Genomic DNA, 26944 nt, shown 5'->3' with positions numbered 1-26944 from the left:
AGGTTAGAATGGGGAGAACTTTTAGTTACACACAATTAGAACCAAATTATTTCAACTATTCTCTGCATTACTTCACTAATCAGCCTGGTTAGTAGTCATTGTGATATTTGTTAATTTTAGTAGAAGACAGTACCTGTCTTAAAAAATACTACATAGAGCTTGTACCTTAACTAGCCTTTTTGTGGCCCGATGCCAATGGAAATGTTCATTCAAATCATATTATTTTATCTCCCATGAGGTGCACAGATAATCATATACTCTGCAATATAAGCAGCTGAACCTGAAGTGGACCAAAGTATGATTTGCATTTGCTGTAGCATTTTAAATGAGCAACCACCCATCCAACTTGTCTTTTTCCATTTCTCCACCGAGTGTTTTCTTTTAACCTCGCCAACCACAGACAATGAGGTTGATTTTAGCACCTGCGATCGGGTGCGTTCCTGGCCAGGGGGGGCCACAAAAATTGGGGATTCACGGGGCGGGGCAGGAGCCCGGCTCCAACCCGCCTACTTGCGCACGCAGCCCCCGCATGTGGGACTCCCGACGGCAATTAAAGCCGGCGGGGTACCATTTAAGGTATTTATTTTGGTATTTCAGGTCGTTTACAGACCTGATTAACGAGATATTTTAGGAGGGTTGGGATTTTACAAACAACTGGGACTGTTTCCCGTACTGGGGGAAACACTCCCAGTTCAAATGGACGTGTTGCAGCCATCAGCCTGTGGCAGCTGCAAAGGTCCATTTGACAGGTGGTGGGGGGGGGAGATCCTCACTCATTGCAGGAGGCCACTATGTCACTTTGGACAAAGTTTGGCCTCCACCACCCTCCTCCTAACAATAAAATTCACCAACTTGCACACTTACCCCGGTGTCCAGACACATGTACCTACCTTGCAGACCCCCTCAGATGTACATCTTCTGGATGGGGGCCGCTGTAGCTGCAGTCATGACCTCCTCGGAGGGCGAACAACATCACCAGCCTCGCCAGCCATGCCGTCCACCTCTGACACATGGATCTCCAAAACACAGTGCTGTGACACATCCACCTGCACAGCAGGAGGGAGGGCAACCGCAGAGAGAGATGCGTTGCAGAGGGCACTACCCTCGCCACAGGGTCCACAGACCGAGGCTCAGCTTCTTGGATCTCTCTGAGCAGCAGTGCACATGGAGGCTCAGAGTCACTTGACATGTAGTCATGGACATCTGCAGCCTCCTTCATGCCGAGCTGCTCCCGGCTGGCCCGAGCACCATCTTCTTACCTGTCGCTGTCAAAGTCACCACTGCCCTCAACAACTTCTCCGCTGCATCCTTCCAGGGTGCCACCGGGGACATTGCCGACGTCTCTCAATCGTCTGCACAAAAGAGCCCTGCAAATACACCTACACCCACTCTGCAGTGACACAATGGGTGGCATCAGTTGTGGGTCTTCATGGTGATCCTCAGGAAAGGGCATTATTGCACAAACCAGACAAGATTCGCAAAGACGTGGCAGTAGTGGTGCCAATATAATATGTAATGTGAGTTGCTCAGAAATTAAATATAAGTAAAAACCATGACAAACCCTCAAACACCCTTGTGCATCCCCTTCATGCTCACAACACGTTTGCCTTACGCTGCCTACTGCACATATGTGATGCATGCCCTGAGGCTGCAGCACAGGTAGTGGCAGGTTGAGTGAGGCTGACTGTGAAAGAGATGCATGAGAGGGTGAGTATGAGATAGAGCCATGAGATTGTATGAGGATTGGGTTGAGTGGTAGTGGCAGGATGAGTACTGGCGAGGTGAGTAAGTGCAGGTAAGATGAGGATGAGGTTTGAGTGGGTGTGAGGGGTGATGTGACAGAGTAGTGTTGGCAGTGCAGAAGGAGATGTGGGGTGGGGGCGGTGATGTGGCAGACGGAGTGTAGGGGAATGAGTAAGTGTACTCACTTTGGCTGACCTACTTAGGTCATTACAGCACCTCCTGCACTGTATGCAGGTGCGCGATATGTTGATGGTGCAGGTGACCTCCTCTGCCACCTCGAGCCAGGCCTTCCTGGTGGCAGAGGCAGGCCGCTTCCTCCCGCCCGCCGGGGGGGAAGATCTCTGTCCTCCCCCTCCTCCTCACCCCATCCAATGATACATGGAGTGAGGCATCATTAAACTGGGAGCAGCCTTCCCCCTGGGCTGCTCCATGCTGTAATATTTCCTATTTCTTGCAGCATCAGTCAGTGGAGGACTGCCCCTTTAAATAGAGCTCCTCCAGCTGACAGACCTTACTGCGCATGCGCAGTCCGCCCGCCGCGCAGCTTAGCAGCGGGGAACCCGGAACAAGAGGTAAGTGGATCCAATCAGCCTGCGACTGCGTTCGGGGCAGACTGATTTCACCGGGCGCATGACCCACGCGCCCAATCGCTCCCCCGCCGCGAACCCGCCACCCTGGTAATATTGGGCCCAATGTATTAGGTTTAGAAGACAATAATTAATTTTAGTTTGATGAATAAGTCAGAAGTGATCAAAGACAATTTGGAACCAGTAAGCAATGACGTAGTAACAGAATATGAGAAGTAGTGGCATCACAAATCTGATAAACAGCCCTGATAATAAATATTTTTGAAGTGGACCACTGAATGTGGCTTTAATATAAATATAAATTTTCTTTGGTGCCACTCCAGCTGCAGAGCCTCCCTTAATGGGATTGTAGAATAGAGAATTGGGAATGTGCAGCATTCTTGTTTTTCCAATGATTCATTTTAGGGACCAGAAATTTGGGAACATTGCGAATTCTGCCCAATTCTCCGAACCATGATCCGGTCAGATGAGTCTCTGCATTGTATATTATATAAATGCAAGTTGCCTTTGTTGTTGTTTTAATACTAGGCATCGTACTCACAGTGTAATTTTGCACACCATAACTGTAATTAAAAAATGTAATAATACCTTCCTATGATACAATTATTCTAAACTAGTCACCATATAACAGCTTCTCAGACATTAAGCATCCACAATGCAGCCTTCACAGTCTGTTCACATTACCATATTGAGTAAAAATTAATTTATATTAATGGAATGCATTGCCTGAAAGGGTAGTGACTTTCAATAGTAACTTTCAAAAGGGAATTGGATATAGACCCAAAAAGGAAAAATGTGCAGGGCTATGGGGAAAGATTAGGGGAGTGGGACTAATTAGAAGCTCCCTCAATGAGCCGGCACAGGCACGATGGGCCGAATGGCCTCCTTCTGTGCTGTATGGTTCTATGATATCAGGTTTAGTTAAGTATTCTTTAAGACTGGTGGTTGGCAATTCAAGACTGTAATTTACTCAACTCACATGATGTCTGTGCACAGGGACAATTAAACTTGCCTTTACCAATCTTAGACATGAGGTGGGTTTACGAAACAAAAACCTGCCAACCAATGGCCCACGTTTGCAGCCAGTGGATTCAAACTGCCCACACTTCAGAGAGCTGGCCATTTAACCACTGTGGCTCCCTGGAATGTGGGAATTTATTTTCAGTTCATGGATTTAACCAGTTGCAAACACAGACAAATAGGCTGCCGTTGGCCAGCTTCTGATAACAAGCTCACCCTACTCCTCATAGCCCTTAGTGACACCGTGCAGTGCAGTTTCCGTAGTAGTCTGCTCACTGAGTCAGTACTTTCTCCTTCAATTTGTTCCTCTCATGGGGACCTATGTGCTTACCCGTGAGGGTAGCCCTGGAGCTGTATAAACTTTATATAGGAGGGAAAAGTGAAATCCCAATACAAACCCTTTATGTGGAATCTTTATATTTTGAGGATGAGGAGAAATAAAGCCTGAGTCCTGCTCTGCCAATTACTTGGTGTAAGGCAACACTTGACCATGAACTAACTATATCAACTATATCATTATGGATTAAGATGTCACCTGACTTTGATTATACTACAAATGTTATCATTCTTATTTTATATAAACTGATATTGAGGAGACTGTTACTACAATGTACTAAATCTGTCTTGCTTCTATCCATCATGGTGACAGCACTTCATCAGGAACTGGAAGCCCACGAGCAGCAGCCAAAGCATTTTCAATCATTCTCTCCAGCATTTTATCACTGGTCCTATCAGTGGCAGTTCCAAGATGGGGAGTCAGAGTGACATTTGGTAAGTGCAGCAAAGGATGATCCCTTTTAAAAAAAAAACACACACATAAGATAGTTGTGATATCAGCTGGATTTCTGTAATTGGGCTATTGACATCTACTTTTCAAATGAACACTGCTGGTATTTTGAGTAAGTGAAAGTGACAACACACCTTGGAAGTGGCTCTGGGTCAGTCACATCCAGAGCTGCTGCACGAATCAGCCTCTTCTGAAGCACTTTCACCAAAGCATCCTGATCAACCACTGCACCTTGAAACATCAATAAGACAAATTCTATTAGTTTGGACCTCATGTACTACTGAATGAGGAAAATGGATTGTAAATGTGGTAAAATCTTGCTTGTTGGGCAGCAGTTGTATATCTTTTAACACCAATTGCACTGCAGGAATCTATCCTTAGATTCTTTGACTACAATCATGACGGTGAATCATTAATTTGAACTGAAATAAATGTCAGAGAAACAAGTGATCTATATAATTAAAGGTATTGCATGTAGCACATGTCCATAATGTCAAATTTTTCAAAGATGTCACACCTCAATTACCTCATAAATCCGTAGGACAAAAAATGCACGATTGGTTCAGGTAACCACTATCTGTTAATTTAATGATACTGATAACATCAAATATCCCATTGACTAATAGCAAAGCAATGAAAAACCAGTTCCATTCATTGGACAGGTAGGAACACTTCCCCTCAGCATCACAAAATGTCCCAAATTAGTGAAACTTTTTTCAAATCCAGCAATCTTGAACCAGCAATTATCATGAAAAAATTATTCAAATGACATCTACACACCCTTTATGGCCATCATTTTCATTTTTAATTCAGGTCTGTGCACTCAGCTAAACACAACATTCATAAAATAACACATAATACGGAATTCCAATAAAATGCTTAAAAACTTTTCCATAAAATTGGTTATTTAACATTAGAAAAGCTTGCATGAAGTGCCCTAGGGTGGGGGCTGATGTCAGAAATTTTGCCTGAGCCTTGGGTGCTGAGGTGTGTGTGTGTGTGTGTGTGTGTGTGTTGTAGTTTTCATCTGCTCCTGTGCAATACCCAAACTGCACTATAACCACTTACATCATATGAAAAGCAGATAGGAAAGGACCAGGGAGTTATAGTCACATCTGTGTGTGAGAAAGATGCATCATGGAAGTTGTAGTTTTCACTCCTCTGTGGAACTACAATATCCTATGTCATGCAGAAAATAAGCCAGAAAATTTACAAGTGACTTTGGGGTGAGTCGTGGAAACAAAAAAAAAAGATTTTTTTTCGCTACTACTTGGGATGATTTTCTTGTGTCACTGAGGGGAACTAATCTACAGAACAGGAACAAAAAGGGATGTTTATAAGCTTTCATGCTGATCTTGGACATGCAGGATCAAAACGCTTCACTTAGCCCCCTTCCCCCACCCAGCTTTCCATCCTTAGTCCTCTACTTATTCACAGCATCAAACCATCACTATCCTCTGACATTGTTACTACCTCTTTCAAAACAGCAGTCTTCACCCCTTCCTCAATAAAACTACCTTAAATTCCTCCACCCTTTCCAATTATCTCACACGTTCCCTTTCGCTCCAAAGTCCTGGAATGTCACTTTACCTCACAGTTTTGCACTCACTTCTCCCACTACTCCCTGTTTGGGGCCTTTCAATCTGGTTTCCACCTTGCACATATTGCTGCTCTTATCAATTCCACTAATAATATCTGATGTGACTGTCACCATTGCTCAGTGTTTTTCATTATCCTTTTTGACCTCTCCACTGCCTTAATATCATTAATCATTCTATTCTCCTCCAATGTTTCTCCTTTGCAGTCCATCTTTGTAGCTTTTCTCTCTCCTGGTTCAAATCATACTTTTCCCACAGCAACACTGCATATAGAAAGAAAGAGCTTGCATTTATGTCGTATTTTTCACAATCTCAGGAAATCCCCAAGTCCTTCACAGCCAATTAAGTACTTTTGAAACGTAGCCACTGTTGTAGGAAAACACGGCAGCCAATTTGTGCACAACAAGGTCCCACAAATAACGATAAGATAAATGACCAGATAATCTGTTTTAGTGATGTTGGTTGAAGGATAAATGTTGGCGAAGACACTGGGAGAACTCCCCAGCTCTTCTTGGAATAGTGTAATCCGTAAACTTCACCCTCCCCCTCTGTAATCTTCAGCTCATCGCAAATTCTGCTGCCCCTATTCTGTCCTGAACCAAGACCTGCTCACCCATCAACCCTGTCCTTGCTGACTTGCATTGGGTCCCAGTCCCCCAATGCTTCAGATTTAAAATTCTCATCCTTTCAGGGCTTTGCCCTTCCCTATCTCTGTGACCTCCTCCAGCCTAGTATTGCCCCCTGAACTCTCCATTCCTCTGACTGACAGTTGATAGCACTCTTACCTGAGTCAGCAGGTTGTAGGTTCAAGTCCCACTCCAGAGACTTGAGCACAAATATCTAGGCTGACACTCAGTGCAGTAATGAGGGAGTGCTGCACTGTCAGAGGTGCCATCTTTAGGATGAGACATTAAACCGGGGTCCCATCTACTCTCTTAGGTGGACGTATAAGATCCCATGGCACTATTTTGAAGAGGAGCTGGGGAGTTCTCCCTGTTGTCCTGGCCAATATTAATCCTCCAACCAACATCACTACAAACAGATTATTTGGTCATTTATCTCATTGCTGTGACCCCATAAATTTATAATGAAAAAGTTGACACAAAAGTGAGACGAAAAGAGTGGCGACAGGAAGTTGTGTAATGGTGTTACGTTCCTGCAAAAAAAAAATAATGCCAAGTCCATGCATTATTGTGCATTTGACCTATTTCGTCTCAGAAGGCATTTTAGGAATGTGGGCAAAAGTTAGCAACCTCTCCATTAACAGTAACCACACAATAATGGATTATTACACTTAAGTACACAATTAGCATGTGTGGTCCCTCTAATGCACAAATTCCTCATTGTGCTTTACTATAAATGCATTGTTGTACTCAGGGCAATGCTGGGCAGTCACAAGGTGAAATATAGGTCTATGTTGTTCATAAAGTACTTTCTCAGAGGCAAACAACTGTGTGTGTTGCAGGATATTTTATTCATGTTTAAGCACATCTCTATCTCTCACATCAAATTTAGAGAAATGAACCATAGCTTTGTAGGATTACAGCACCCAAATTTTAAAAAAGGAAACTTGGTCAAAATGGAGAGAATCTGACAAGTGATTTGTAGATAATTTTCCAAAATAAACATTGTCGTGGGGTTCACCTACCTCGAGAGATATTGATGAGGGTGGCGGTGGGTTTCATTAGACAAAGCTCTCTTTCTCCAATCAGTTTGCAGGTTTGAGGATTCAGATTTACTACCAACATCACAAAGTCCGATTCCTGAAGGAGATCATCAATCTTTGCACAGTAACGAGCCCCGACCAGTCCCTCCTCCTCCTTGGTCCTAAAGATAAAGAGAAAGAAAGAAAGACTTGTATTTCTCTAGCGCCTTTCACGACCTCAGGATGTCATAAAACACTTTACAGCCAATGAAGTACTTTTGTAATGTAGGAAATGTAACGTAGATAGATTAGACAAGTTTTATAATTAATATAAAGGAACTCAATTTTGAGTACCTGGTCCTATGAAAAATCACCATTGCTCTTTTATTTAACTGTTTCGCTATCCAGCTTTGCTCAATGGGGTAGTCTCAAAAAGGCATTAAGTTGAAGTTGCCTCCAAATTCAGATTATCTGTTGCTTACTGCACTATCCCCCCACCCATTGCTAAAAATTTTTTTTTATTCGTTCATGGGATGTGGGCGTCGCTAACAAGGCCAGCATTTATTGCCCATCCCTAATTGCCCTTGAGAAGGTGGTGGTGATCCGTCTTCTTGAACCGCTGCAGTCCGTGTGGTGAAGGTTCTCCCACGGTGCTGTTAGGTAGGGAGTTCCAGGATTTGACCCAGCGACGATGAAGGAACGGCGATATATTTCCAAGTCAGAAAGGTGTGTGACTTGGAGGGGAACGTGCGGGTGGTCTTGTTCCCATGTACCTGCTGCTCTTGTCCTTCTAGGTGGTAGAGTTCGCGGGTTTGGGAGATGCTGTCTAGGAAGCCTTGGCGAATTGCTGCAGTGCATCCTGTGGATGGTACACACTGCAGCCACAGTGCACCGGTGGTGAAGGGAGTGAATGTTTAGGGTGGTGGATGGGGTGCCAATCAAGCGGGCTGCTTTGTTCTGGATGGTGTCGAGCTTCTTGAGTGTTGTTGGAGCTGCACTCATCCAGGCAAGTGGAAAGTATTCCATCACACTCCTGACTTGTGCCTTGTAGATGGTGGAAAGGCTTTGGGGAGTCAGGAGGTGAGTCACTCACTGTAGAATACCCAGCCTCTGATCTGCTCTTGTAGCCACAGTATTTATATGGCTGGTCCAGTTAAGTTTCTGTCAATGGTGACCCCCAGGATGTTGACGGTGGGGGATTCGGCGATGGTAATGCTGTTGAATGTTAAGGGGAGGTGCTTAGACTCTCTCTTGTTGGAGATAGTCATTGCCTGGCACTTGTCCGGCACTAATGTTACTTACCACTTCTCAGCCCAAGCCTGGATGTTGTCCAGGTCTTGCTGCATGCGGGCACGGACTGCTTCATTATCTGAGGGGTTGCGAATGGAGCTGGACACTGTGCAATCATCAGCGAACATCCCCATTTCTGACCTTCTGATGGAGGGAAGGTCATTGATGAAGCAGGTTGGGCCTAGGACACTGCCCTGAGGAACTCCTGAAGCAATATCCTGGGGCTGAGATGATTGGCCTCCAACAACCACTACCATCTTCCTTTGCGCTAGGTATGACTCCAGCCACTGGAGAGTTTTCCCCCTGATTCCCATTGACTTCAATTTTACTAGGGCTCCTTGGTGCCACACTCGGTCAAATGCTGCCTTGATGTCAAGGGCAGTCACTCTCACCTCTCCTCTAGAATTCAGCTCTTTTGTCCATGTTTGGACCAAGGCTGTAATGAGGTCTGGAGCCGAGTGGTCCTGGCGGAACCCAAACTGATCGTCGGTGAGCAGGTTATTGGTGAGTAAGTGCCGCTTGATAGCACTGTCGATGACACCTTCCATCACTTTGCTGATGATTGAGAGTAGACTGATGGGGTGCCAATTGGCTGGATTGGATTTGTCCTGCTTTTTGTGGACAGGACATACCTGGGCAATTTTCCACATTGTTGGGTAGATGCCAGTGTTATAGCTGTACTGGAACAGTTTGGCTAGAGGCGCAGCCAGTTCTTCAGCACTACAGCCGGGATGATGTCGGGGCCCATAGCCTTTGCTGTATCCAGTGCACTCTGCCGTTTCTAGATATCACATGGAGTGAATCAAATTGGCTGAAGACTGGCTTCTGTGATGAGGATATTGGGAGGAGGCCGAGATGGATCATCCACATGGCATTTCTGGCTGAAGATGGTTGCAAACTCTTCAGCCTTGTCTTTTGCACTCACGTGCTGGACTCCGCCATCATTAAGGATGTGGATTTTTACAGAGCCTCCTCCTCCTGTTTGGTGGTGAACAATTAAACAACTTTCACGAGTGGATGTGGCAGGACTGCAGAGCTTTGATCTGATCCGTTGGTTGTGGAATCGCTTAGCTCTGTCTATAGCATGTTGCTTCCGCTGTTTAGCATGCATGTAGTCCTGAGTTGTAGCTTTGGCACCTCATTTTTAGGTACGCCTGGAGGAAAAACATGGAGGTAATGTTAAATTTATGTAGACCACACTTGGGATACAGTGTGCGGTTCTGGTTTCCAACTACGAAAAGCATATTGAAGCACTGGAGAAAGTGGAACTCGCTGAACATGGAGTAGTTGAAGCAGATCGCACAGATAAATTTGAGGGGAGGCTTGATGCATACACAAGGGAGAAGGGAATAGAGGGATATGGGTGTGGGGAGCAAAGCGATAATTAGAATGGGAGGAGGCTCATGTGAAGTATAAACATTACACAAACTTTCATAGACCAGTTGGACCGAATGTCCTGATTCTGTGCTGTAGATTCTATGTAATTCTATGAGTTGCATCTAAAGACACCTGTAACATCAAAAATGGAAATGAGTAACCAGGAACTGCCAGAAAGCAATAAAAGAAACAAATTCTTTATTTGAATAATAAAGTGCTCTGTGAAAAAACAAGGTACCAATTGTCCTAAATTAAAATAGAATGGTTGTAGGAATTTTTCAAAAAGGGGAGGTAAGTTCATGTTCCTAGTACAGTTAAAAAGCGTATTAGGGAAGTGGTCGTACCTGATTTAATAGTAAGTTTGAAACAGTGGATAATTTTTAGTTTGAGCAGCACTTGAAATTTTGCAGATCTTTTAATTTGTATTCTATCCCTTTGGTACTACAACCCTGTACCTTATTTTTCCCCCCACTGAGGTCAAGCATTGTGCTGATGTTTCATGCTTATCTGCTAGAACTCTGCTGCTCAGCACGCTATATCACTGTTCCACTTAACCCAGACTCCCTCCTACATCATCTTGACTCAGTTGGTAGTTCAGAAGGTTGTGTGTTCAAGCCCCACTGTGCACTTCAGCATATAATCTAGACTGCCACTTCAGTGCAGTATTGAGGTGCATTGCCAGAAGAACTCCCCTGCTCTCCTTTGAAATAGTGCCATGTGATCTTTTTATATCCACCTGCTTCGGTTTAACATCTCAACTGAAAGACAGCATCTCTGACAGTGCAGCACTCCCTCTGCATTGGCATGTCAGCCTAAATTTTGTGCTGGAGTAGGACTTGAACCCACAACCTTCTGACTCAGAGGCAAGAGTACTACCACTGAGCCATGGGTGACACAAACATTGAGAACACCAAAGCCATTGTCTTGAACCCCCGCCACAAACTCAGTATCCTAGTCACCGGTTCCATCCCCCTCCCTGGCCACTGTTTCAGGTTGAATCAGGCTATTCACAGCCTCGGCATCCTATTTAACCTTGTGCTCAGCATCCAACCTCATATCCTCTCCATCACAAAGACCATCTCCGTAACATCCCCTAACTCTGCCTCGCTTCAGCCCATTTGCTGCTGAAATCCTCATCCATGCCTTTATCACCTTCAGACTTGACTAAGCTCTCCTGGTCAGCCTCCCTGTGCTCGCTGACGTACATTGGTTCCTGGTCCACCAACACCTCAAATTTAAAATTCTCATCCTTAAGTTTAAATTTCATCATGTCCTTGTCCCTCCCTACCTCTGTAACCTCCTCCAGCCCTGCAACCCTCCGTAATCTCCACATTTCTCCAACTCTGGTCTCTTGTGCAATCGCCACCCCTTCCTTGCCCTACCATTAGTGGCCGTGCCTTCAGCTGTCCAAGCCCATGTTCCGGAATACCTTCCTTAAACCTCTCTGCCTTTCCACTCCCTCTCCTCCTTTAAGATGCTCCTTAAAACCCAACTCTTTGACCAAGCTTTTAGTTACCCCTCCTAATCTCTCCTTCTTTGGCTTGGTATCCATTTTTGTCTTACAACGCTTTTGTGAAGCACTTTGAGATGTTTTTCTACATTAAAAGATGCTATATAGATGCAAGTAAAAAGAGAAAATGCTGGAAATACTCAGCAAGTCAGGCAGAATCTGTGGAGAAAAAGAGTTAACGTTTCAGGTCGCTGACCTTTTGTCAGAGTTCTGATGAAAGGTCATCAACCTGAAATGTTAACTTCAGTTTTCCAGCATCAGCAGTATTTTGCTTTTGATATAAATGCAAGTTATTGCTGTTGTGATTTATCATCTAATAACCATCAAAGCTGCTGGATTGTTGTAAAAACCCAACTGGTTCACAAATGTCCTCAGGGAAGGAACCAGCCACTCCTGCCAGTCTGGGAAGGGTGCACGTGAGCCCGGTAGTGGGCGGCACACCCAGCCAGGTCGGGGATGTTGAGGCCCTGCCAATCTTAATGGCAGAGGCTCCTTTAAATAAAACTTCCTAGACTCGCGCCCAACACCCAACCAGATTCATTACCTGGCCGGTGGGCGGGAGCAGGAATTTGGCCGCAGGAGGCCACAGCTGGGCACCCGTGGGAACGGCCCACGGTAATCAGTGGGCTGGGGAGTCCCTTAAGTTTGGGAGGGCTGGGGATTCCTTCTTCATAATGTGCGATTGATGGGATGCCATGTCTGAGGATTCCCTGAAGATCGGGGGGGGGGGGGGGGGGGGGGGGCGGGGGCTGAGGAGGCCCATGGACTCCTTGTGGGGCCTGGTGGGAGCACTCCTGCCACTCCTGGTCCACAAAGAGGTCCAAGAGAGGTAAAGTTTTAAAACGTACCATGGCCTTTTCTGGCCAGTCAGCTCCTCCAGCCATTTTTCTGCTACCGGGCAGCAGACAGCGGGGACTTCCCCAGCGTGGACATTTAAATTACGTTGTGGTGGCGATTACATCATCAGTGTGTACTTTTGAATCTTAAATAGGCCCCCACCTGCCTGAATCACCACCGTAAATATTATGGCGGCCGGGAACGCGGCGGGTTGGAGGAAGGATATTGATTTTAAGGATTTTAACCCCCTCGCCCGACCCTTTCCTGCCCATTGGGGTGGGGTGGGGGTTAAAATCAAGACTGATATGTCGATGTGTACCTCAATACACTGTTACAAAATGCTCCTCTCAGGGAACCTCTCGCAAATCCTACCTCCTGTTCCTGTTGTGATACAGAATTTTCATATTGAATCCTTTGGCTCTTTGAGCAACTTTGTATCCAATCCGCCCCATTCCAATGATTCCAAGAGTGGCACCAGTCACTTCTACTCCATACCAGTTCAAAGGATAACTTTTAGTATCTGGGGAAGTTGCAATCCTTTGACCTAAAATTTAAAAAGGAAACCGTCAGGAATGCTGAATCATGTCACAGAGCAGTGACTAAGTTGAAAAGCCAACAAACAGATTTTTTTGAAAAGCTGGAAAAAGGTGAAAACTGGTGAATGTTATACAAAAATCATCCCAGTGCGGCAATGAAAAGGCAAACAGTCTGCAACCTCTGCTGCAATGCTGGTTTCATATAAAGGTTAGCAATGTACCAATCCTTAACTTAACCAACTTAATACACACTTTCAGCACTGTAGCACCTACAAACCATCTTCTCCAAACAGCAAGTTGGCACTGTGTGAAAACCAGACAAAAAATGTGCACTACACTGCATTCTCGATATTATGCTCTGTAACCCATGAATAGAACAGGTGTTAAATGAAATACCAACAGTAATTTGCAGACTCATATATGAAGGAATTAGGCTTTCCTTTTTTGTAATCCAAATACTATAAATGTCTATTGCACAGAAAAAGTAACATAAAGATAATATATATCCTCAAAAGAAATCATTGATTTTGTTACATATAATGTTCCCTTACAGTAAGAAGTGCAGTCACTGACAGAATTGCCTCTTTAAATTCATCAAGCCAATGATATTGAACCAAACCTTAAGGGCAGTAGATACGATATAATTTTTTTGAAGACTGGAACGTTTGAGAGTTACCAATTTTAATCAGGATGTGGAGATGCCGGTGATGGACTGGGGTGGACAAATGTAAGGAATCTTACAACACCAGGTTATAGTCCAACAAATTTATTTTAAAATCACAAGCTTTCGGAGATTATCTCCTTCATCTGACGAAGGAGATAATCTCCGAAAGCTTGTGATTTTAAAATAAATTTGTTGGACTATAACCTGGTGTTGTAAGATTCCTTTAATTTTAATCAGATAAGTGAACCAACATTTTCATGTTTTGTTCATTTTTTTCAGAAGGTAACATTTGCCTGTCATCACTGTGATTTATAACTTAGTTATGCAATATCTTTTTAAAAGAATTATAAAAAAGAATCTGTGCAGTGTGGTGTTTCACAATTTAAGAGCAAATTCTGTATGAATTGCTGACACTTTGGGCCCTGAGATGATGATGGGTCACAGTTATGAAGAGAGATTTTAAACCAGAACTAATAAGACTATGGGGTGACCTGATAGAGGTCTTCCAGCATTAGGAAAGGTTGTGATAAGGTAAATAGTGATAGTTTCTTCCATTGGTTGGGGAGATGATTAAAAGAGGGCAGGAACTTAAGATAACGCCAAAAAGAATTAAAGGACTGGTTAGAATTGCACAGGGGGTGTTTAGAATATGGTGTTGTCTGTCACATGTTGAAGCAGAATCCATAAATTCATAGAATCATAGAAGTTTACAACATGGAAACAGGCCCTTCGGCCCAACATGTCCATGTCGCCCAGTTTATACCACTAAGCTAGTCCCAATTGCCTGCACTTGGCCCATATCCCTCTATACCCATCTTACCCATGTAACTGTCCAAATGCTTTTTAAAACACAAAATTGTACCCGCCTCTACTACTGCCTCTGGCAGCTCGTTCCAGACATTCACCACCCTTTGAGTGAAAAAATTGCCCCTCTGGACCCTTTTGTATCTCTCCCCTCTCACCTTAAATCTATGCCCCCTCGTTATAGATTCCCCTACCTTTGGGAAAAGATTTTGACTATCTACCTTATCTATGCCCCTCATTATTTTATAGACTTCTATAAGATCACTCCTAAACCTCCTACTCTCCAGGGAAAAAAGTCTCAGTCTATCCAACCTCTCCCTATAAGTCAAACCATCAAGTCCCGGTAGCATCCTAGTAAATCTTTTCTGCACTCTTTCTAGTTTAATAATATCATTTCTATAATAGGGTGACCAGAACTGTACACAGTACTCCAAGTGTGGCCTTACTAATGTCTTGTACAACTTCAGTAAGACATCCCAACTCCTGTATTCAATGTTCTGACCAATGAAACCAAGCATGCTGAATGCCTTCTTCACCACCCTATCCACCTGTGACTCCACTTTCAAGGAGCTATGAACCTGTACTCCTAGATCTCTTTGTTCTATAACTCTCCCCAACGCCCTACCATTAACGGAGTAGGTTCTGGCCCGATTCGATCTACCAAAATGCATCACCTCACATTTATCTAAATTAAACTCCATCTGCCATTCATCGGCCCACTGGCCCAATTTATCAAGATCCCGTTGCAATCCTAGATAACCTTCTTCACTGTCCACAATGCCACCAATCTTGGTGTCATCTGCAAACTTACTAACCATGCTTCCTAAATTCTTATCCAAATCATTAATATAAATAACAAATAACAGCGGACCCAGCACCGATCCCTGAGTCACACCGCTGGTCACAGGCCTCCAGTTTGAAACACAATCGTCAATCCAATTTTGTATCCAATTGGCTACCTCACCTTGGATCCCGTGAGATTTAACCTTACGTAACAACCTACCATGCGGTACCTTGTCAAAGGCTTTGCTAAAGTCCATGTAGACCACGTCTACTGCACAGCCCTCATCTATCTTCTTGGTTACCCCTTCAAAAAACTCAATCAAATTCGTGAGACATGATTTTCCTCTCACAAAACCATGCTGACTGTTCCTAATCAGTCCCTGCCTCTCCAAATGCCTGTAGATCCTGTCTCTCAGAATACCCTCTAACAACTTACCCACTACAGATGTCAGGCTCACCGGTCTGTAGTTCCCAGGCTTTTCCCTGCCGCCCTTCTTAAACAAAGGCACAACATTTGCTACCCTCCAATCTTCAGGCACCTCACCTGTAGCTGTCGATGATTCAAATATCTCTGCTAGGGGACCCGCAATTTCCTCCCTAACCTCCCATAACGTCCTGGGATACATTTCATCAGGTCCCGGAGATTTATCTACCTTGATGCGCGTTAAGACTTCCAGCACCTCCCTCTCTGTAATATGTACACTCCTCAAGACATCACTATTTATTTCCCCAAGTTCCCTAACATCCATGCCTTTCTCAACCGTAAATACCGATGTGAAATATTCATTTAGGATCTCACCCATCTCTTGTGGTTCTGCACATAGATGACCTTGTTGATCCTTAAGAGGCCCTACTCTCTCCCTAGTTACTCTTTTGCCCTTTATGTACTTGTAGAAGCTCTTTGGATTCTCCTTTGCCTTATCTGCCAAAGCAATCTCATGTCCCATTTTTGCCCTCCTGATTTCTCTCTTAACTCTACTCCGGCAATCTCTATACTCTTCAAGGGATCCACTTGATCCCAGCTGTCTATGCATGTCATATGCCTCCTTCTTCTTTTTGACTAGGGCCTCAATCTCCCGAGTCATCCAAGGTTCCCTACTTCTACCAGCCTTGCCCTTCACTTTATAAGGAATGTGCTTACCCTGAACCCTGGTTAGCACACTTTTGAAAGCCTCCCACTTACCAGACATCCCTTTGCCTGCCAACAGACTTCTGAAAGTTCCTGTCTAATACCATCAAAATGGGCCTTCCCCAATTTAGAATTTTAACTTTTGGGCCAGACCTATCATTATCCATAGCTATCTTAAAACTAATGGAATTATGATCACTGGTCCCAAAGTGATCCCTCACTAACACTTCTGTCACCTGCCCTTCCTTATTTCCCAAGAGGAGGTCAAGTTTTGCCCCCTCTCTAGTCGGGCCATCCACATACTGAATGAGAATTTCCTCCTGAATACACTCAACAAATTTCTCCCCATCCAAGCCCCTAATGCTATGGCTGTCCCAGTCAATGTTGGGAAAGTTAAAGTCCCCTACTATTACCACCCTATTTTTCTTGCAGCTGTCTGTAATCTCCTTACATATTTGCTCCTCAATTTCCTGTTGACTATTTGGGGGTTCTTTAAAAAAAATTAGATAGCTCCTTTAAAAACAGGAATATTAAAGGTATGGGGAGTCAGCAGAAGAGTGGGATTAATTTAGGTGAATAGCCTGTTTCTGTGCTGTAACATTCTATGATTCCAACCTGTATGTTTTGTACTTATTAAAACAGTGGCATTTAACCACAAATTTATAGATTCCCAAAGCCAGCTGTTGCCCAATTTTATACAAATAGTTTACATTTTCAGTCTCCATCTTACCTTCCAATACATTCCTGGCTGATGCTAACATTAAAGCCATGCCCATATCAGCAGTAGCTTCGTCCACCACATGAGGAGTGTTGGTCACCTTCACCCCAAAACTGGAGATCAAGGGTAGGTCGAGATGGTCCACTCCAACTCCAGAGCTCACAACGGCCTTCAGCTGAGGTAGAGATTTTAGAAGCTTTTCATCTATGGTGGGAGAGTATTCCCATATAAAAACCAGCTGGATTGTATTACCAAGCTCCTCTTTGTTTTTCAGCAATTCTTCAAGGTAGATGATGTTGAAATGCTTCTTGATGATTTCTGCATACCTTTCTGGGATACCCATTGTTTCACTAAGTTCAGAGACTAAAACATAAGCACGATCACTCATTGTCTGTGGGGGAGGAGGGGAAGAAAGATAGTATTATTCTGTAAATTATTTGTACGTCATGTTGCTAGATTTTCTTCTCCCCGTTTCCCCATATTTCATATACATCACGTATCCGCCTCCAGGCAGAGGGCTAAACAGGCTTGGACTATATGACCCATGTGCCTCTTTGTGACCAGTCTGCTGGAGGTCTGACACATGGGTGTGAGTCAGCCATGCCCATATCAGCAGAAAGTAATATACATTGCAACTAGAATAAGGGGAAGAGGTGATTGTAGAATGCAGTGACGAGAACTAGAACTCAATGTAAAGCTGTACAAATTGAACTAGGATTGTGTAGATGCTGTAGGTCTCGGTGACATCCATATTCAGACCAGGGACAAATGTATTGGATACTTTGGTAATGTAGTGGTTATGTTATTGGACTAGTAATCCAGTGGCCTAGATTAATCAGAGAGTTCAAATCCCACAATGAAAAGAGAAGAATGAGAGGTGAAATGATAGAGGTCTTTAAAATTATGAAGGGGTATGATAGGGTAGACGTAGAGAAGATGTTTTCACTTGTGGGGGAGTCCAAAACTAGGAGCCATAAATATAAGATAGTCACTAATAAATCCAATAGGGAATTCAGGAGAAACTTCTTTACTCAGAGAGTGGTTAGAATGTGGAACACACTACCACAAGGAGTAGTTGAGGCGACTAGCATAGATGCATTTAAGGGGAAGCTAGATAAACACATGAGGGAGAAAGGAATAGACGGATATATTGATAGGGTTAGATGAAGTAAGGTGGGAGGAGGCTCACGAGGAGTATAAGTACCGATATAAACCTGTTGGGCCGAATGGCCTGTTTCTGTGCTGTAAATACTATGTAATTGTATGCAATTTATGGCTAGAATCAGTATGTAAGGGACTAAAACAGACATTTTTCCAAAAGCATGAAGAAAGCCACCAGAAGTAGTCACCTTTGTAAATAATCAGAAGCTTATACCAACTATTACACTAAATTCTGGACAATTTGCCTTATTCCTTTTCCCCTTTGATTGATGGTCTGCAGCATTTTCATTACATTATTTACATTTGTCACATTTCCCTCAATTCAGGGCCTCTATCTGCAGACCAGCTACTTCATCATCCATTGCACGGGGCTGCTCTTCTAAATCTGAATTGCTTGATCACACAACTGGCATCAGTGTGAGTGGTCAAGCAATTCAGGGGACAGCGGCCAACAAATATCTTGCATACCCTTTAAGAGACATACTGCAAGTACTACCTGATTGTTCCAGACAACATGATCAAGATTTGAGCATATCAAATGTCCATTTAACCTCTGGCTTTACATGTTGCATTGCAATAATGCCCTTGATAGTTGGCATGAATATGTGTGATTATGTTTTCATAGAGTGGAAACTTTTTTGAATCATACAGGACTTAAGAATTATGCAGTGCTGTCAGTAGCGATGACTTGATATCATACCCATGGTAACCCAGTAACCGTGTATTATGTCACATCTCTAGGATAATTTGGACAAATCTCATTTGTTTTAATAAAATGAGTCACATGTTAACCCTGGCTATCTCCAGAGTGAGCTTGATGGAAATATGAAACAGCTGCCCAGTTCTGAGGCAGTGCTATCTTTATTCTTTCTTTGACTTCAAAAGAAGTTTTATGAAACAAAACAGACTGGCAAGATAATAGTATCAGTCACATACAAACTAACAAATATAAAAAGATATCTCTAGATTTACTTCTGTAAATGATGAGGTAATATTAACTAGTGATCCCTGGCCTGGGCAAAGTTAGCCAGAGCAATGGAGATTTGTTTGCACACAGTTACTATTGTGTGTAATGTATCCCTCCTGGTTGGTGTATTTGGCGTGTCTACCCCACAAGGTGCAGGAACTCCCTCTCAGTGTGTGCTTGTGCAGTTTCTGTCTCATCACTCGGGCCTGGGCATTCTGCTGCAAGGAGGCCAATTCACCATCACTGAGGTTAAGGAGGTGGTGGGGGGGGCCGCCTGCTCGAGCAGACGCTTTGTACAATAACGCCCCGCCCTGACTGATCCTCAGGAGCAAGCGGCTGGAGATCTTCCAGCATCTACCGATGCTCCAGGCCGGTCGTTCTCACCGGAGACTTCAGCTGCATCATCGATGCGGCTGGACGATCCAGCAGGAGCAGCGGAATACTGAACACATCCAATCTCCTGATGGAAGCGGTGAAAGACACAAAGCTTCACTACGTCTTCATCAACCCTGTAGACGGAGCAGAGATACACCTGGTCCAGGCCAGACGGGTCCTTCTGTTCCAGGATAGACTTCCTATTTGTGTCCCCAACGCTCAAGGTCAGATCCACCGACGTCCAGCTGGTGTTCTTCCCTGACCACTGCCTCCTACTGGCCGACTTTCAATCGCAGAAGGACCGGAAGGCGGGCAGGGGGATATGGAAGCTGAACGCGAGGCTGTTGACCGGGGAGAACATCGAGGAACTAAAGAGGGATTACACAGATTCGAGGACAGCGAAACCCCTCTTCGACTCCACGGTGCATTGGTGGGAAGCAATTGGATCCGACTGCTCTACACAGACATCCGCAGCGCAGTCCTAATCAACGGGTGACAGCCGGAGAGCTTTCCGATCAGATCTGGAGTCAGGTCTGAAGGTGCTGGGGACCTGGTTCGGGGGCCCCAGGCCTGCACCAAGAACTATGGGGAGCGGGTCGCCAAGGCCAAACAGAAGCTTGATATGTGGGTGGGGCGCACCCTCTCCATAGCTGGCAGGAACCTGCTGATAAGGCGTGAGATACTTGTGGAGTTGCTCTACGTGGCCCAGGTCTGGCCCATTCCCTGCCGCTCTGCCACCACAGTTGCCCGAGCCATCTTCCACTTTGTCATTGATTAGGACTGCGCTGCGGATGTCTGTGTAGAGCAGTCGGATCCAATTGCGGATTCCCTCCCCAAACCCTATTTTGGAGAGCAGATCCATCATGTACGTGTGGGATATTCTGTCGAATGCTTTCTCCTGGTCCAGGCTGATAAGGCAGGTGTTCACCTCCCCTGTCCTGCACGTAGGCGATTGTATTCCTGAGCAGTGCAAGGCTATCAGAGATCTTCTGATCTTCTGGTCTCTGGTCTCTTCTGATCCAGGTGGATCACCAGCTCCAGAGCAGACTTGAGCCTGTTGGCGATGGCCTCACACAGAATCTTGTAGTCGACATCTAGCGAGGAAATGGGTCGCTAATTTCCGATTTCTTCCCTCTCCCCCTTCCGCTTGTACATGAGGATGATTATGCCTTTCCTCATGCACTCTGACATGCTGCCTGCCAGAAGCATACCCCCGTACACTTCCAGTAGGTCTGGGCCTATCTGGTCCCACAACTCAATTGGTAAGCTATCGCTTCCGGGAATTCTGCTCTTCTCGAAGGACCAGACGGCCTTTGTCAGCTTCAGCTGCATCATCGATAGAATGTTTCCTCAGGGACAACATGTATAAGCCCCCAGACAAAGGGGGGAAGGGCGTCCCCAATGCCACCCTGATCCTGATGGTCACCTGTGTGTATGGCTGCCTCAGGATGTGTGTAGAGCCCCAGTATGCAAACACCAATTGTCACTACATGCTGAGTTTCTACCTGTCCACTGAGAAGATTGGGTCTGGCCACACTGGCCGAGCAGACGCAGGATGTCCCGTCCAGCTGGACCATACCCCATCACCTGCCCCAGGTGGAGAAGTTCCTGAGCAGGAACCCCTTTGGCCACAAGGTTGTCTGACAGTGGTCAGCATGGAACGTTCTGAGAGTCCTGCAGGGAAAGCAGAGGGTGGATCTGATCGTGCTGTTCCCCGACCAGACGGTCAGTGCCATTTGGCAGAACGTCTCATCGCCGGAACTGACCAAGAGGCACCAGGATGTAGCCTGGATGATGGTGAGAAGGGCCCTCCCAGTGCGGTCCTTCCAACACGTACGGAATCTCAGCGCCACCACGAGCTGCCCTCGAGGCTGCAGTGAGACAAGACCATCGTCCACCTCCTGGTGGACTGCCCATTCATGCAGAAGGTGTGGAGAGAGATGTGTTGTTCCCGGTTCATCCCCAACAGTTCGGTAACACAGGACGCTGTGCTGTACGTGCTGTTCCCCGGGATGCACACCGAGACGGAAATCAACTGCTGCTGGAAGACCATCAACTGGGTGAAGGAGGCCCTTTGGTCCACCTGAAATCTGTTGGTCTTCCAGCTGAAGCAGCTGTCCATGACCGAATGTTGCCAACTGGCAATCTGCAGGAGAGCGGAAGAAAGGCGGCCCAAGCGGACCTGCAGGAGAGTGGATAAAAGGCGGCCCGAGAACGGGGTAAAAGGGAGCGCGAGTGGGGAGAGCGGTAACAAATACCTAGAGCGACATCAGCACAAGGGAAGGAGCTGTTTGGTGAGTAGCTGGTGCGTGTTTTTTTTAAGTCTTAAGTTTATTTCTGGTAAGTTTAATTAGTAGTCTAGTAAATCGAGGCATGGCAGGGCACCTCAGTCCCATGGAATGCACATCCTGTGCCAAGTGGGAACTCCAGGACACTTTCTCGTGCAGTGCATCCGCAAGGCTGAGTTACATGGATAGCATGATTCAGGAGGTGGTCACCCCACAGCTTAAGAAAGTGCAGGCAAAGAGGGACTGGGTGACCGCCAGACAGACAAGGAGGACCTGGCCGGGAGTGCAGGAGTCCCCTGAGTGCATCTCGCACTCTAACCGGTATTACTGATGAGGGCGATGGTTCCTCTGGGGAGTACAGCCAGAGCCAAGTCCACAGCGCCATGGGTGGCTCAGGTGTACAGGGGGGAGGAGGAGAAAGGTCAGGAGAGCAATAATGATAGGGGATTCAATAGTTAGCGGAACAGACAGGCATTTCTGTGGCCGCAGACATGATTCCAGGATGGTATGTTGCCTCCCTGGTGCCAGGGTCCAGGATGTCACTGGGTGGCTGCAGAACATTCTGGAGGGGAAGGGTGAACAGCCAGAGGTCGTGGTCCATATCGGTACCAATGACATAGGCAGAAAGAGGGATGAGGTCCTGCAGGCAGATTTTAGGGAGCTAGGAAAGAGATTAATAAGCAGGACCTCAAAAGGTAGTAATCTCCGGATTACTCCCGGTGCCACGCGCTACTGAGTACAGAAATAGGAAGATAGAGCAGATGAATGCGTAGCTGGAGAGATGGTGCACGAGGGAGGGCTTTAGATTCCTGGGGCATTGGGATCAGTTCTGAGGGAGGCGGGACCTGTACAAGCTACATGGGTTTCACCTCAACAGGGCCGGGACCAATCTCCTTGTGGCGAGGCTTGCTAGTACTGTTGGGGAGGATTTAAACTAGCTTGGCAGGGGGATGGGAACCTGAGCGTAGATTCAGAAGGGAGAGAAGCAGAGCTGAAAATGGAAGGCAGAAAATTAGTGAGCGAGTTTAGAAGGCAGAGGAAACAAAGGCTAGAAAACATATAACAAAGGAGTTTGGCAGTGCTTAATGGTATATACTTAAATGCAAGGAGTTTAGTGAATAAGGCAGATGAGCTGAGGGCACAGATAGACATGTGGAAGTATGATATCGTAGCTATTACTGAAACATGGCTTAAAGAGGGGCAGGAATGGCAGCGCAATATTTCTGATTAAAGGGTTTTCAGACGAGATAGAGAGGGGGATAAAAAAGGAGGGGGGGTCGCAATGTTGGTTAAAGGATCAATTACAGCTGTGAGGAGGAATGATACGTTAGAAGGATCTAAAAAGGGGCAATCACACAGCTGGGAGTGTATTATAGAGGGAGATAGAAGAGCAAATATGTAGGCAAATTTCTGAGAAGTGCAAAAATATTAGGGCAGTAATAGTCAGGGATTTCACCTACATTAATATTAACTGGGTTACAATCAGTGTAAAAGGTATAGAGGGTGCAGAATTCTTAAATTGCATTCAGGAGAACTTTTTTAGCCAGTACGTAGTAAGCCCAACAAGAGAGGGGGCAGTTCTGGATTTACTTTTAGGGAATGAAGCTGGGTAGGTGGAAGGAGTATCAGTGGGACAGCATTTTAGTTGTAGTGAACATAACTCAGTTAGGTTTAGTGTAGTTATGGAAAAGGACAAAAATAGACCAGAAGTAAAAGTTCTCAATTTAGGAAAGGCTAATTTTGCTAAGCTGAGATGTGTTTTGGCAAAAGTGAACTGGAAACAGCTACTTGAAAGTAAATCAGTGTCAGAGCAGTGGGAGGCATTCAAGGGGGAGATTCAAGGGGTTCAGAGTAAACATGTTCCCACAAAGGGCGGTGGGGGTCTGGAACTCACTGAAAGGGTGGTAGGGGCAGAAACCCTCATGGCATTTAAAGGGTACTTGGATGTGCACTTGAGGTGCCGTAGCCTACAAGGCTACGGACCAAGAGCTGGAAAGTGGGATTAGGCTGGATCGCTCTTTTTCGGCCAGGACAAACACAATGGTCCGAATGGCCTCCTTCTGTGCCATAAATTTCTATGATTCTATGGCACACTCCAAGGTCGAGGAGTACATGCTGCGGGATGCACTGAAGCGAGGTGCGGCCTACGCAAAGGCTCTATTGGGAAGGCCACCCCACTCTGTATTGTATAGAATGAATTAGAAGATACGTACTGTGTTTTGAATTGTAATATTGGGATCACAGTGTGTACGATCTGCATTGTATTAGTTTGAACTGCATTGCTTGAAATTGTGTCATTTTACATTGAACTTTGTGTATCTTTAAATTTTATGAAATAAAGTATATTTTGAAATACAAAAGAAAGATTTCTGTCTCATCACTGATGGCATGGCAAAGTAAGTTGCTGCAGTGCATCCCGTGATAATACATTCTGCAGCCATAGTGCGCTGGTGGTGGATATTGAGTCCAATAGCAGGTGTATGAGCTCTGAACCAACCTCTCTCTGGCATTCTGTGGGTTTGACAGAAGCTTTTAAGGGAAATTCAATCATCAGCCCTGGCATGGGTTTGTCCAACTGTTCTAATTTTTTTCATTTTCATCTTAGTTTTTCAGTTTACTTTGGTGTATATATAGTTTGAAACCCCCCTTGGAGACCCCTACCTTAACTACACTGCAAATATTGGCAAACTGAAAAGACACTGTTTTTTCAAAGTACAATGTATTGCTAGAATTCGGTTCTGCAATGTGATCCTAGAGTTTGGAAATTAATTGCGAACTTTTCTCCTACAAGTTCCTGCTTTGGACAGGTGATCCCATTTCTTAATTAGTTATGCAAATGAATTATTTAAATCGTATTCTCCTCTTGTTCAAAAAAGATCATCGTTCTGCCCCCTCCCTGAAAAAGAGGGCCAATCTCCTATAAATCATAGGTGTTCAAATTGGGGGGGTGTCTCTTATCCCACAAAAGGAATTTCAGGGGTCCACAAAATCATCAGATTTTTGTCCATGTGACATTAGATTTCTGGATTTGTTGAGTCACTAACAGGCTGTTTCTGCTCCCTGTACACATAGATGTGCAAATGTAAGGAATCTTACAACACCAGGTTATAGTCCAACGTTGGACTATAACCTGGTGTTGTAAGATTCCTTACATTTGTCCACCCCAGTCCATCACCGGCATCTCCACATCATAGATGTGCTGCATTGGTCACACTATTTTCCTCTGGGCAGCCCAGAATTTTTAGCACAGTGTGTCAATATTTGCACACAGAAAACTTTTGTCAAAAACTGATCCAGATCCGCTAACTTGCCTCGCCCGATATATTCCTTCAGGAGAGTGTGTTCCGTGCTAGCGAATGAATGCATCCGGCCAGTCGGGCCCCAAATAAGGAGAACCAGTGCCGAAGAACTAAAATACTGTGCTTGTATGGGATTTGTTCAGCCCTCCCTTCGCCGGCCCCAAGACCGACGCATGTGGTGTGTGGAGTCCGCGAACAAATACCTGTCTGGGAGTCGCCGTGTCAGGGATCTCACAGTCGGCCTGTGTCGAGCGGGGTCGGAAGAGAGAGCCTGTGGATCACCAGCTGTACATTGATAGGAGAGGAAGTAGCCTGTGCTGAACCTTCAATATTAGAGTGTGACCCAAGCTGCCCTCCGTTATTTGCTCTTCAATTTCCAGGCTCAGTATGGGGCTCGTTAGGGGGGGTATTCACACTAAGGTGGCCATGGCTCCAGTCTCATTTTTGTGCCGATATTTCTCCTGATTATCCCACACATCCACCTGCTTTTTTTTTCTCTTCTGGAGTAATTAATGGGCCGGATTTGGCTGTTAGTATAATGGTGAGGCTAACAGCAGAAATCCGAAAATTGCTGTACCAGATCCTGCAGCTTTTCCTCCAAAAGCTGCAGGAAAACAGCATCTCGCTGTCTGGCTCCCCGTTCAGATGTATTGAACGGCGTGAAGTTGCTGTACTTACCTGATAGATATGGACTAAACTCGCCAAAAAAAGTTGTCATTTCAAGTCTAAGTACTTTTTGAACGGTGTAGTAAGTCTTAATTACTACCAAACAACGGCTATGACACTGAAAATTAGCTTTTACCAGTGTGGAGTTTCATTCCTTCAGATTTTAATTATTGTTGGGCATTTAAAAAAATGTAATTTTTAAAACTTTTTCCTTCTGTTTCATTTATTTCCGTCTCTTAATTCAATCTTTTTCACCCTCTCCTTATTTCACTTACTCTACCTAATTTGACACTGAATTGACTATTCTAACTTACACTTCCGGTTCAGTCCCTGTGCTGTTATTAATCATGCTTCAATTTGATAGGACAAGCAGCTCCTTAGCCAGTTCGCACAGGTCCCCCAAGAACTTGCTCTGTACTTGCTTAAAAACTTTAACTCTTCAATTTTTTTCCAGTTCTGACGAAAGGTCTTTGATCTGAAATGTTAACTCTGTTTCTTTCTCCACAGATGCTGCCTCACTTTCTGAGCTTTTCCAGCATTTTCTGTTTTTATTGCCCCAAAGAACTTGCCGTGCAAAAGCTGATAGACTTGCACTTGCTCGTAGACTTTCTAATGAAGGGCTTAAGGCCTTTCGTTCGCCGCTCACAGCAAAATCCAGCCCAATGTTTACCCCTGTTACTCCAAACAGGCCATCAGATTATTAAAAGCATGTCACCAAGATTTTATAATTTTAGCATCATTAAGAAGAGGTAGTTGTACTCCGTACACTGTGTGGTGTCATTTGCTAAATGTGCAAATTGTCTGCTCAACAAAGGATCCTGCTTGTAAATTCTGAGCACCGGGGAAGCTATCATGACGCCTTTGTCCTTCGCCACTCTGCCATCTATGAATTATTCAGCAGGGAGGGACAAGGAGACAGACAGATCCTGGGAGACAAGGCCTACCCCTGTAGCCGTGGCTGAAGACACTGTTCCGAGTCACGTACAATCATACACGCTCGCTGACCAGGCAGGTGGTGGCAAGGACCATAGGGATGCTGAAAGCTCACTTCAGGTACTTGGGCTGGGGGTTGGTGGGTCCTACAGTACACCCCCAATAAAGTGGCAAAAGCACTGGTGTGCTGCGCACTGCACAATATCACCCTGTGGGAAGGACTCGGG

At 45.1% G+C, this 26944-nt stretch overlaps 1 protein-coding gene across 1 annotated transcript; it reads right to left on the bottom strand.

Moving 5' to 3' along the window:
- Positions 1-2586: 2586 nt before the first annotated feature.
- zgc:136493 (uncharacterized protein LOC692276 homolog) lies at positions 2587-25493 on the bottom strand. The gene is made up of 6 exons (XM_068001673.1): positions 25322-25493; positions 17041-17419; positions 12767-12938; positions 7384-7562; positions 4272-4368; positions 2587-4144 (listed from the first exon to the last, which is right to left on the bottom strand). The coding sequence occupies exons 2-6, from the start codon at positions 17414-17416 to the stop codon at positions 3988-3990; spliced, it is 981 nt and encodes a 326-aa protein (XP_067857774.1). The 5' UTR covers positions 17417-17419; positions 25322-25493; the 3' UTR covers positions 2587-3987.
- Between the last annotated feature and the right edge of the window lie 1451 nt (positions 25494-26944).

This window comes from Heptranchias perlo, chromosome 2 (assembly GCF_035084215.1).
Source record: "Heptranchias perlo isolate sHepPer1 chromosome 2, sHepPer1.hap1, whole genome shotgun sequence".
In the NCBI taxonomy this organism is placed as follows: Eukaryota; Metazoa; Chordata; class Chondrichthyes; order Hexanchiformes; family Hexanchidae; genus Heptranchias; species Heptranchias perlo.
This window is presented reverse-complemented; position numbering and strand designations above follow the sequence as displayed.